The 13,148-nt window shown below is 38.2% G+C and overlaps 1 protein-coding gene across 1 annotated transcript; it reads left to right on the forward strand.

The window, feature by feature from the left end:
• The first annotated feature begins 5,576 nt into the window (after nucleotides 1–5,576).
• Nucleotides 5,577–7,621, forward strand: DEFB127 (defensin beta 127). The gene is made up of 2 exons (XM_059187748.1): nucleotides 5,577–5,625; nucleotides 7,368–7,621. Exons 1-2 carry the CDS (start codon nucleotides 5,577–5,579, stop codon nucleotides 7,619–7,621), a joined length of 303 nt encoding a protein of 100 aa, XP_059043731.1.
• The last annotated feature ends 5,527 nt before the right edge of the window (nucleotides 7,622–13,148 follow it).

A 13,148-nucleotide genomic window follows, 5' to 3' on the forward strand; every position in this document is an offset into this window, starting at 1 on the left:
ACCGTTTTGAGATCGTTTTTCTTTTTTAATGTAGACATTTACTAATATCAATTTTCCTCTTCACACTGTCACTACACATGATTTTTGGCATGTTGTGCTTCATTTTAATTCTACTCTAAGTATTTTCTAATTTACCTAGTGATTTCTCTGTTGATCCACTGGTTAAGACCATGATTTAATGTCTACATATTCAGGGATTTTCTAGTTTTCCTTCTGTTTTTGACTTCTTGTTCCATTCCCTTGTTGTTGAGGAAGATGCTTTGTATAATCTAAATCTTTTAAAAATTATTTTGGCTTCTTTTGTGGCCGAATACATGGTATCCCAAAGTATGTTCCGTGTACACAATAGAAAACTATGTATTCTGCTGTTCCTGAGTAGTCTATAGATGTCTTCTAGGTTTAATTGGTTTCTATTGTTAAGTTTTCTATATCCTTATTAGTTTCTAACTTAATGTTCTATCTATTTTTGAAAGTGGATTATTAAAGTTTTCAGCTATTGTTTTAGAACTGTCTGTTTCTCTCTTCAGTTTCATCAATGTTTGCTTCATAATTATGGGCTTCTCTGTGTTTGATGCATACATTTTTATAATTGTTATGTCTTCATGAAAAATTGACTCTTTTATTAATAGATAATGTCCACTCTGTCTCATAATAGTTTTAGGAATGTCCTTTTCCAGTAATCCCCCAAATCAACCTCTAGGAATTAATGCCAAGGAAATATTCACATAACCAGTAAACAGTAAAAACTATTCCACAATATATAAAAGTGCTTGTGGGCAATCTTGAAAAGGAAGTTTGAGTGGAAGAGATGGAAAAGGGAAAAATACTTCAAAAACTAGTGACCTAGTAAGAAGCATAGAGCAGGTGAAACCAGGAAAACTCATCATTAGTGTGATGAAGAAATTTAAAATCAATGCTGTCTTCCAGTCCTTTTGACAGAGAGGCAGGCAGAGAGAGAGAGAGGGAAGCAGGCTCCCTGCTGAGAAGAGAGCCCAATGCGGGACTTGATCACAGGACCCTGAGATCAAGACCTGAGCCAAAGGCAGCGGATTAACCCACTGAGCCACCCAGGCACCCTTCCAGTCCTTTTGAAAGTTGATTGTGTTACTGCCAAGTAATCCCCTTCTCAGTAATCCTCCTTTCCAAACTCTTACATATATTCTGATCAGTTCCAAAATGCTTAGTACATGTGGTTTTGTTTTGGTGGGTGGGGGAGGGGAGAGTTAAGGAAGAGTTTTGCATCAGGGAGGATGGATATGGTGTAAGTCAGAGTTAGCAAATGAAGATAGAGAATTCTGAAGATCAGTGTATCCCTGAAAACATACACATCTCTGGAACTAGCAGAGATTTGAAGGATTCTAGACTCTAAAAAGGCCATGCAATTGATGTATGTTTGAGACAGTTTTACTACATCTCTCCTGCTAATCACAAAAATCCCATATGCTGGTATTTGGCTTAAACAGTAAAGTTATTTTCATTCTACTAAAGAAAAAAATTTTAATGGTATACATGTTTCTAGATGTTTTCTTTAGACAGCAGTAATGCTACTGGTTGCTTCTTCTCTTCACTTTTGTATTTCCTGATTCTTGTTAATAATGCACATGTTTACAATAAAACTACTTTTCAAATACTATTTTTAATTGACATAAAAAGAAAAAAAATTTAATCTTGCAAACACAATTTCCCTGGTTGACCCATTTAAATAATCAAGTAATTTGCTCTCCTGACTGCTCAACTCAGAGCATGGTGGGTGAGTTATCCAGAAATATATTACACTCATGTTCTTTTATAAGTAAGACACTAAAATAAATTGTACTTTTAATAATTTTTTTATTTGACAAAGAGAGATCACAAGTAAGCAGAGAAGCAGGCAGAGACAGAGAGAGGAAGAAGCAGGCTCCCTGCTGAGCAGAGAGCCTGGTGTGGGACTCGATCCCAGGACCCTGATATCATGACCTGAGCTGAAGGCAGAGGCTTAACCCTCTGAGCCAGGCACTCAATAAATTGTACTTTTTTAAAAATTTATTTTCAGCATAACAATATCATTATTTTTTCACCACACCCAGTGCTGCATGCAATCCGTGCCCTCTATAATACCCACCACCTGGTACCCCGACCTCCCACCCCCCCCACCACTTCAAACCCCTCAGATTGTTTTTCACAGTCCAATAAATTGTACTTTTAAAAGTCCCAATGGATGTTTTCCTAGGAAACATCATATTCTTTATTCATCCCATCTTGCTCATGAGAACACCTATTTTTTTTTATTTTTTAATTTTTTTATAAACATACAATGTATTATTAGCCCCAGGGGTACAGGTCTGTGAATCGCCAGGTTTACACACTTCACAGCACTCACCATAGAGAACACCTGTTTTTTAGCCCTAGGAGGATCTAGGGAAAGGAAGACTCTATAGAATTAATCTAGGAAATCAGACTCATAGACTCTCCAGCAGCAGGGGACAGAAAAGACATACACACACACACACACACACACACACACACACACACACACACACTACTGAAATGGGAGTATAGAGATAACACTTTTTCCAAGATGCAGTCTTTTTTTTCCCCCTAAGATGCAGTCTTAATGTTATCTGTGGAACAAAAGAATGTAAATTTTCTAATCAACGAATTGGTGAAAAACACAGTGCGTATTAGATACAGAATGTTCTCTCCATTGCACATGCAAAACATTTTGTTAATATAAACAAACTCTTTAGAAGCCCCTGGTTGGTTTCTGCTCAGGTCAGGATCTCAGGGTAGTGGGATGGAGCCCCGAGTCAGGCTCCACCATATTCAGTGAGGAACACACTTGAGGATTCTCTCTATCCCTCTCCCTCTGCCCCTCCCTGTACTCACACATAATCACTCTCTAATAAAAAAAAAAAAATCTTTTAAAAAATAAAGAAACTCATCTTTAAAACTCAAAGATCAATTTATTAGCCACACTGCTTATGTTTCTTTATAAATCTACTCATAAAAGAAATTGAGGAAGACACAAAAAGATGGAAGAGCATTCCATGCACATGGATCAGAAGAATAAACATAGTTAAAATGTCTATACTGCCTAGAGCAATCTATACTTTCAATGCCATCTCAATCAAAATTCCACCAGCATTTTTCAAAGAGCTGGAACAAACAATCTTTATACATCCAGAAGAGAGTCCAAGATCTATTTCAATAGCTCTCTAACCAGTAACTAGGACTTCTTTGTTCTTCTTTCAGTCCTTTACTTGGGCATACCACAACTCTGCATTAATGCAATTATCTATTGTGAACATTTCTAAATTTAGATAGGCAAGTGTTGCTAGTGGCATTACACAAAAATATACATTGACACCACTATAAATGCATGGGAATCACTCTGAATTAATTCATCTACACTGTCTAGATGCTACTGTATTGAAATTCTTATGGCTAGAGTCTGAGGGAGAGGCTGTTAAGGGAGGAGCTTAGAAAGATATTCAGTTGGTATAATCTCCAAAAGCTTATTCTGTAGGTATCAGTGCCCTGGTTGAAATCTAAAATGAATTTCCTGATTCAAAATGATTTGTTGATTGGTTAGACATGAAAATGACTGTAAGTAATTCGAAATGAAGTGTGTTATCTTTCAAATAGTTACAATGGCATAGAAATCAAAGTCTGGGTAACAAAATCATTTGTATAGTTTTTTTAAGATTTTTAAAATTTGTTTTTTATCTATTTTCAGCATAACAGTATTCATTATTTTTGTACCACACCCAGTGCTCCATGCAATCCATGCCCTCTATAATACTCACCACCTGGTACCCCGACCTCCCATGCCCCCCCCCCGCCACTTCAAACCCCTCAGATTGTTTTTCAGAGTCCATAGACTCTCATGGCTCACTCCCCTTCCAATTTCTCCCAACTCCCTTCTCCTCTCTAACTCCCCATGTCCTCCATGCTATTTGTTATGCTCCACAAATAAGTGAAACCATATGATAATTGACTCTCTCTGCTTGACTTATTTCACTCAGCATAATCTCTTTGAGTCCCGCCCATGTGGCTACAAAAGTTGGGTATTCATCCTTTCTGATGGAGGCATAATACTCCATAGTGTATATGGACCATATCTTCCTTATCCATTCGTCTGTGGAAGGGCATCTTGGTTCTTTCCACAGTTTGGTGACTGTGGCCATTGCTGCTATAAACATTGGGGTACAGATGGCCCTTCTTTTCACTACATCTGTATCTTTGGGGTAAATACCCAGGAGTGCAATGGCAGGGTCATAGGGAAGTTCTATTTTTAATTTCTTGAGGAATCTCCACACTGTTCTCCAAAGAGGCTGCACCAACTTGCATTCCCACAAACAGTGTAACAGGGTTCCCCTTTCTCCACATCCCCTCCAACACATGTTGTTTCCTGTCTTGCTAATTTTGGCGATTCTAACTGGTGTAAGGTGGTATCTCAATGTGGTTTTAATTTGAATCTCCCTGATGGCTAGTGACGATGAACATTTTTTCATGTGTCTGATAGCCATTTGTATGTCTTCACTGGAGAAGTATCTGTTCATATCTTCTGTCCATGTTTTGATATGATTGTCTATTTTGTGTGTGTTGAGTTTGAGGAGTTCTTGATAGATCCTGGATATCAACCTTTTGTCTGTACTGTCATTTGCAAATATCTTCTCCCATTCCATGGGCTGCCTCTATGTTTTCTTGACTGTTTCCTTTGCTGTGCAGAAACTTTTGAATTTGATGAAGTCCCAAAAGTTTATTTTTGCTTTTGTTTCTGTATAGTTTTCTAAACCTGCACTAGTAGGAAATGTGTTGCTAAAGTAGCACATCTCCCAGAATAATTCTCCCCAAACCTTCTCCAAGAAAAATGGCCACTGAGATCAATGGACTAGAGACATCTTCCCAAAGAGCAGAACAGAGAGAATACAAACTAAAGAATTCTCTACACTGGTAGGAAAGAAACCCTTGCTGTTGTCCATCAGGATGATGCTATATGCTATGTTATCTCTACCTTTTCTCCTCCTTGCTGATTCTAAGTGAAATTGTATTTTAGTTATTCTATTATTCTCCTATCACTGTATATTGCTTGTCTGTGAGTAATTAAACTTATCTAAGATATGGGGATGAAAATCAGCTACCCTTTGGATGGACTGAAGTGATAGACACAACACTCAGAGATCTTAGACTTAGATGAATGCAGTAAATGGAATAGCCCTCATTATTTAAATTACGTTATTCATACTTAGAAGTGAACACATGTCTACCCTGGTCTAGCAGGGTAGAGAGCCAAAGTAGAGAAAGCACAGATTATTCTCACCAGCAGTCTACAGCCTACAGAAGGCATCACATGGGATGAGATAGAACATGCTGTGTCTCTGAATTCCATGTGGGAGTAAAGTGAGTAACCTCAAATTTCCTGTGCCTACCTACGTGGTGCAAAGTCCACAGTTCAGGCGTTTAGGAACACACTTCATATCATACCATCTGTTCTAGTTTGGTGCATAAGACTCCAAGTCTCTGAGGAAGGTGACATAGTGTGCAACTTACTGGACAAAGAGCTTTGTCTGCCACCTCTTATGGGAAGTCTGGCCATGAAGCTCCTCCTGATCATTGCAATTCTGCTGTTCCAGAAGTCCAAAGGTAATCCAGAGCTTTCCGGAAATAGAGTATTTCCAAGAAGAAAGGGAATTTCATACTTCATGGTAGTTAGGAGATAGGGCCCCTTGGAATGCTTGAACTCTACCCAGTGTTGCCAGAAATTTCCTCCTCCTGATGCCTTCTACCACAGCACTGTTCTTTTATTTTTTTTAATAACCATTGTACTGTTCTTAAGAAGCAGTATTTACAGAGTTGAAAAGAGGCCATAGGGCACCTGAGTGGCTTAGTGGGTTAAAGCCTCTGCCTTCAGCTCAGGTCATGATCTCAGGGTCCTGGGATCGAGTCCCGCATCAGGCTCTCTGCTCAGCAGGGAGCCTGCTTCCTTCTCTCTCTCTGCCTGCCTCTCTGCCTACTTGTGATCTTTCTCTGTCAAATAAATAAATAATCTTAAAAAAGAAAATAGGCCATAATTTTCTTCTGAGAAGGTGTCATTATAAAAAGGAATGAGCCCAATATCTAGGAATGCCTTTATTTATTTGGACACAGTTTTTATTTACACCCAGCCATGTTTTCATCCACTCCAACATATATTTTAGTCTACAGAGTGTAAATAGTGAAGGAAGCACAAACTTTGGAGTCAGGTTTAAGAAATATGCTTTCAATGTCTACTAGTTTGTCAACCTCAGATAAATGGTAAAGCCTCTCTAAGCCTGTTTCCTCATTTGTGGAGGTAATGACACACGGATCCTGGAGGCTTTACTAAATAAGATTTGTAAGTCATCTAGCATAAGGCTTGACACATACTAAGAACTTAAAATTTAGTTTTTCTTCCTCTTCCAAAAGCAGGTCTCTTATATTTGACTCTTCTTACAGAATTAGTAATGGTCTGTCCCTGGCCCATCAAACCCCTAGGAATCAAAGAAAGGAGTTCTAGAATCTGGAGTTAGAGGCAGCATCTTTGCTGGCCTCAGAAAAAAAAAAGAAAAAGAAAAAAAAAACCTGATGCTCTTGGTGGAATCCATCTAGGCTCTATCTCAGGGGACTGTACAAGCCCAGAGCCAAAATCTGAACATCTTAACTCCATAGATCACTGAATGTATTTAGGATCACTAAAGAAAAGAATATATATCAAGGGGAGCAAAGTTCTGGGACTGAGAAATTCTTGCTTCTAGAGGGGGAAGGAAAATGAGGACTCAGAGAGAGTAAAACAAGTCCAAGATTATTGTGATGACACAGAAGCCAAAGAAAGATACGCAGTGGCAAAAATGTACAATGCTGAGAATTAAAAGGGGGAAAATTATAAAGGAAAAAATAACTGGACAATAAGACAGTCATTCTAGACCATGGTAATGAGTATGAACCCAAAAGCATAATCTGACTCATATATAAATACATAGGTGGGGCAGTAGTAAAAAGGTAGTGCCCTGGGAGCATTCAAATGGAGATAGATGTGTTGAGGTTCCCAGATGGGAGTATACAGTTCCATAGCCTGAAATCAAAGTTTTAGTTCCTTCATTTTTCAAAACAAGATCTGATGCTCTCGAAGAAATCCATCAGATATAGGATGGAAATTCAAAACCCAAGAGAAAATAAATATGAGTGATCAATTATACATAAACACTGAGGTTTACCTTCTCGGAGCATCCTTCTTAGGATCTTATTATGAGTATATGCCTGTGGATCTCCCATACACTTAACCTCTATAAACATTATCTGTCTTCCCCATTACCAAAGTTTCCTTTTAGTCTCAAACATTAATCTTGGCCTTTTCTTTATATGCACAGTAGCTGAACAACTTAAGAGATGCTGGGGTGAATATATACAAGGATATTGCAGGAAAATATGCAGAATAAGTGAAATACGTCAAGTACTATGTGAAAATGGAAGATATTGTTGCCTCAATATCGTGGAATTGGAAGCACGTAGAAAAATTACAAAGCCACCTCCTCCAAAGCCAAGAACATATGCAATGACTTTCCCTCAATATGATGATACACTTATAGAAGATTATCTAAGACCCAAGGCAAATTCTACATAAATCCAGCAGAATTTTCCTTTCCTTTATTTCTCACCCTACTCCAATAAAGGTGAACATCTCCACATCTTTTCCTTTCTTTTTCCTTGACCCCCCCCCCAAATGACCTTACATCAGATTCTAATAAAGCTGTCTGTTTTCTGACTCGTTTGTTCTTTAAGAGACTGAACACTCAATATACCAAGGGATGAATTGATAAGGACAATTCAGAATCTCCCCCCTTGGAAAGGGGATATAATCAGCACACTAAAAAATCTGTAACATGGAAGACTGGAACAAGAAACTCAGGAAAGTTGTCATGGAATTCAAGAGAGGGAAAGGTGAAACCAAGTATTCAGGGAAAATCACAAGTGAGTTTAAGATTATAGTGGTGACTTCTGAAATGTGTAGGATTTCAACCAGTGAGTGTTCATGAGAAGACAGTTTGCATGAACAGAATAAAATCAACAAATGTGGGGCACCTGGGTGGCTTAATGGGTTAAGCCTCTGCCTTCGGCTCAGGTCATGATTTCAGGGTCCTAGGATCGAGCCCCGCATCGGGCTCTCTGCTCGGCAGGGAGCCTGCTTCCTTCTCTCTCTCTCTGCCTACTTGTGATCTCTCTGTCAAATAAATGGATAGACTCTTTTTTTTTTTTTAATCAACAAATGGGAAGAAATTGTAACAAACAGGACATTTCAGGAAAATATACATGCACTTTGTTTGGTTGATGAATGGAGTTCCCAATCATGGAGCTCTATGAGGAAATCTCATTTCTTCAGCTTCTGTGTAAAAGCAGCAAGCTGGAAAGATAGAACTTCACTATCTGGAGCACGCTATATAAGGTATAGGCAGAAATAAACATATAACTCCAAGACAGAAGTTTTTAGTTGTTCCTTTGTTGTTGATGCTTTGTATGTTACCACTAGTAATGGATCCTTTTGGCGATTGGAGCTCTTTGGAGTTTGGAGGAAATGTAAAGGATTTAGAAATTGGTTTCAATTGCAGTATTGCATGAGACTTTATTGCCATCTAGATAAGCAAGATGACATAATGATAATCCATGTAAATAGTCCACCTAACTCTTAAAGATATAGCTTCTGGATATGATTAACATGAAAAATTTCCTTTCCAACTACATTTCGCACTCATTTACAGTTTTGTTTCTTATGTCATTTCACCAAGGTAACATCCACCACACAGATTTGTGGCTTGTTCTCTTAATTACTTCTTACCTCCTTTTCTAGGGTTGGGGCAGAGAATATACATGATGAGCCCAGAGTATCTTGTAGTGTCAGAAAGCAAGGAAGTGCTTTAAAAATCAGAAGGCTGGGCAAGTTACTGAGACACATAAGTCACACTGAATGAATTTTGAGTGACCAAAGTTGGGACAATTTGAGCAATAAAATAACATAGCTTTGTATTATAAAACAATATAGAAATAAATATCCATGAGTCCATACTGATCTGAAAAATAATTAAACAAAATAAATTGGTGAGAAAAGACAGATTTCATATACAGAAGAACTCCAAGTAATTTATGTTGATACTCCCTCCTCAAGGAGGTGGAGATTTGCCTCTCTCCCTTCAGTGAGTGCTGTGTTTAGTGACTTGCCTCCTAATGGTAGAGTATGGAAAGTGGCAAAAAGGTAATTTTACAATGGATAACCTTCAGATTCTATGGAGAAATCATGTTCATAGCATGAGCAAGTGAAATGATGTAATAAGAATGGCATTTCGCCTTTGCTGTCTTCCTCCCTAAAATCCATAACCCCAGTCTAACAATGAGAAAAATCTTCAGAAAAACCCCAATACAATGGCATTCTGCAAAATATCTAACCAGTACTCCTCAAATCTGTCAAATTCATCAAAAACAAATTTCTGAGAAACTGTCAAAGACCAGAGAAAGATAAGGAGACATGACAACTAAAGTAATGTGATATCCCAGATGAACTCCTGAATAGGAAAAGGACAGTAAGGAAAAACTAATGAAGCTGGAATAGTGTAGAGCTTAGTTAATAACAATGTACTTAGCTGTGACAAATGTACCATGGTATGTAAGATGTTAATAATAAGGGAAACCGGTTGATGAATACACAGAAGCTCTCTGTACTATCTTTGTATCTCTTCTATACACATAAAACTGTTCTTTTTTTTTAAGTTCATTAGATTTTAAAAATTAAACACAAAATCAGTTTGGTCATACTCTCTTTTTCTCATATTTATCTAAGAGATTCTCGTGTTATTTCTTTATTGAATGTTTGATAGAATCCACTGAGATTCAACTTCTTATAGGAAATTTTAAAATTATAGGTTAGGTTTCTTTAAAAGTTAAAGGACAATGGCAATTTTTTAGTCAACTCATATTTTTGCTTTTATTAGTTCTCCCATTTTATTAAGGTTTTTAAACCTGTATCAGCCTAAAATAATTATATTCCTTTTCTTTTTAATCCCTATAGGATATGTAGTGATGTCTCCTTTTCCATTTCTGATATTGTTTATTTATAACTCTTCTATTTTTTTTTTCTTGGTAAGACTATTTACTTATTACTTTGAGTATTCTTTTAAAAAACAAATTTTCTTTGCTAATTTTTATTCTAGTTTCCAGTTCTTTAATATCTTCATTAATGCTTTTTTTTCTTTTTTTTTAAGATTTTATTTTTTTATTTGACAGAGAGATAGAGAGCACAAGTAGGCAGAGAGGCAGGCAGAGCTCCATTCAGACCGAGAGGGAGAAGCAGGCTTTCCATAGAGCAGGGAGCCCAATCTGGGGCTCGACCCCAGGACCCTAGGATTGTGACCTGAGCCAAAGACAGCTGCTTCACTGACTGAGCCACCCATGCACCACTCATTTTTCAAAAACTTCACATGCTATAAAATTCACTGTTTTAGGTGTATAATATAATGCCTTATTTCTACTCTTTTGGTTTTAATATGTTCTTATTTTTTCTAATATTAGGTGAAGTTAGGTGATGTTTATCTTAGTTTTAACCTTTCTTCATTTCCAATATGAGTATTTTATAAACATATATTTTTATCCCCATAAAATATGAGTATTTTAAAGCTATAAATGTCCTCCTATACACAGCTTTAGCAGTGTCCCAGAAGTTTTTGGCATATAGTACCTTCATTATTATGTTATGAACCTTCTCACTTTACTTAGGTAAGTACACAAATAGAACCTTGATGATATTAAGACAATGAAGACTAATTTTCTCAATTAGTTATAGTTACATATATAGTAAGATTACTTTGATGATGTATAAACCAAGTCAAACAACACAACTTGAAAAAAAAACAAAAAATAACCTACACAGAAACTTTTACACACTTGTCCCTCACACAATTTGTTCTCAACACGATCCTCTGTCTTGCCATGAGATTTTGTATGGTTTAAAACTGACAATTACGGAGGAGGAGTCAAGATGGCGGAGAAGTAGCAGGCTGAGACTACTTCAGCTAGCCGGAAATCAGCTAGATAGCTTATCTAAAGATTGCAAACACCTGAAAATCCATCGGCAGATCAAAGAGAAGAAGAAAAGCAATTCTGGAAACAGAAAAACAACCACTTTCTGAAAGGTAGGACCGGCGGAGAAGTGAATCCAAAGCGACGGGAAGATAGACCCCGGGGGGAGGGGCCGGCTCCCGGCAAGCGGCAGAGCAACCGCGCACAAAATCAGGACTTTTAAAAGTCTGTTCCGCTGAGGGACATCGCTCCAGAGGCTAAACCGGAGCGAAGCCCACGCGGGGTCAGCGTGGCCTCAGGTCCCGCAGGGTCACAGAAGGATCGGGGGTGTCTGAGTGTCGCAGAGCTTGCGGGTACTGGAACGGGAAAGCCGGCTACAGAGACAGAGCCGACAGTAAGCTCACAGCTCCGTGTTACCTTGAACCGGTCGCAGGCTCGGTGAGCTCGGAGCGCGGCCGGAGGTCAGGCACACGGAAGTAACTGGGCGCTGTTCTCTGAGGGCGCACTGAGGAGTGGGGCCCTGGGCTCTTGGCTCCTCCGGGCCGGAGACCAGGAGGCTGCCATTTGTATTCCCGTCCTCCGGAACTCTATGGAAAGCACTCAGGGAACAAAAGCTCCTGAAAGCAAACCCGAGGATTACTCACACCGGCCCCTGATAAGGGCGGTGCAATTCCGCCTGGGGCAAAGATACTTGAGAATCACTACAACAGGCCCCTCCCCCAGAAGATCAACAAGAAATCCAGCCAAGACCAAGTTCACCTACCAAGGAGTGCGGTTTCAATACCAAGGAGAGCAGCAGAATTCCAGAGGAGGAGAAAGCAAAGCACGGAACTCATGGCTTTTTCCCTGTGATTATTTTTAGTCTTGCAGTTAATTTAAATTTTTTTCTTTTTCATTTTTTGTTTTTTTTCTCGCCTTCTGGTTAAATTTTTTTTTTAACTTTTACCTTTTTCTTTTTTAACGTTTTTTAACTAGTTTATCTAACATATATATTTTTTTTCTTTTTATATTTTTATTTGTTTTCTTTTTTTTTTAATTCTTTTCTTTTCTTTTTATTTTATTTTTTCTTTTTTTTTTCTTTCTTCCTTTTGAACCTCTTTTTATCCCCTTTCTCCCCCCTCACGATTTGGGATCTCTTCTAATTTGGTTAAAGCATATTTTCCTGGGGTTGTTGCCACCCTTTTAGTATTTTACTTGCTCCTTCATATACTCTTATCTGGACAAAATGACAAGACGGAAAAATTCAACACAAAAAAAAGAACAAGAGGCAGTACCGAAGGCTAGGGACCTAATCAATACAGACATTGGTAATATGTCAGATCTAGAGTTCAGAATGACAATTCTCAAGGTTCTAGCCGGGCTCGAAAAAGGCATGGAAGATATTAGAGAAACCCTCTCGAGAGATATAAAAGCCCTTTCTGGAGAAATAAAAGAACTAAAATCTAACCAAGTTGAAATCAAAAAAGCTATTAATGAGGTGCAATCAAAAATGGAGGCTTTCACTGCTAGGATAAATGAGGCAGAAGAAAGAATTAGTGATATAGAAGACCAAATGACAGAGAATAAAGAAGCTGAGCAAAAGAGGGACAAACAGATACTGGACCACGAGGGGAGAATTCGAGAGATAAGTGACACCATAAGATGAAACAACATTAGAATAATTGGGATTCCAGAAGAAGAAGAAAGAGAGAGGGGAGCAGAAGGTATACTGGAGAGAATTATTGGGGAGAATTTCCCCAATATGGCAAAGGGAACGAGCATCAAAATTGAGGAGGTTCAGAGAACGCCCCTCAAAATCAATAAGAATAGGCCCACACCCCGTCACCTAATAGTAAAATTTACAAGTCTCAGTGACAAAGAGAAAATCCTGAAAGCAGCCCGGGAAAAGAAGTCTGTAACATACAATGGTAAAAATATTAGATTGGCAGCTGACTTATCCACAGAGACCTGGCAGGCCAGAAAGAGCTGGCATGATATTTTCAGAGCACTAAACGAGAAAAACATGCAGCCAAGAATACTATATCCAGCTAGGCTATCATTGAAAATAGAAGGAGAGATTAAAAGCTTCCAGGACAAAAAAAAACTGA

This window comes from Mustela lutreola, chromosome 9, assembly GCF_030435805.1.
Source record: "Mustela lutreola isolate mMusLut2 chromosome 9, mMusLut2.pri, whole genome shotgun sequence".
NCBI lineage: Eukaryota > Metazoa > Chordata > Mammalia > Carnivora > Mustelidae > Mustela > Mustela lutreola.

Bases quoted from the DNA above. Each gene is read 5' to 3' on its own strand.
- DEFB127 (XM_059187748.1), top strand. From the start codon at position 5,577: ATGAAGCTCCTCCTGATCATTGCAATTCTGCTGTTCCAGAAGTCCAAA. The intron at 5,626-7,367 runs GTAATCCAGAGC...TTATATGCACAG, and splicing joins GCTGTTCCAGAAGTCCAAAG to TAGCTGAACAACTTAAGAGA.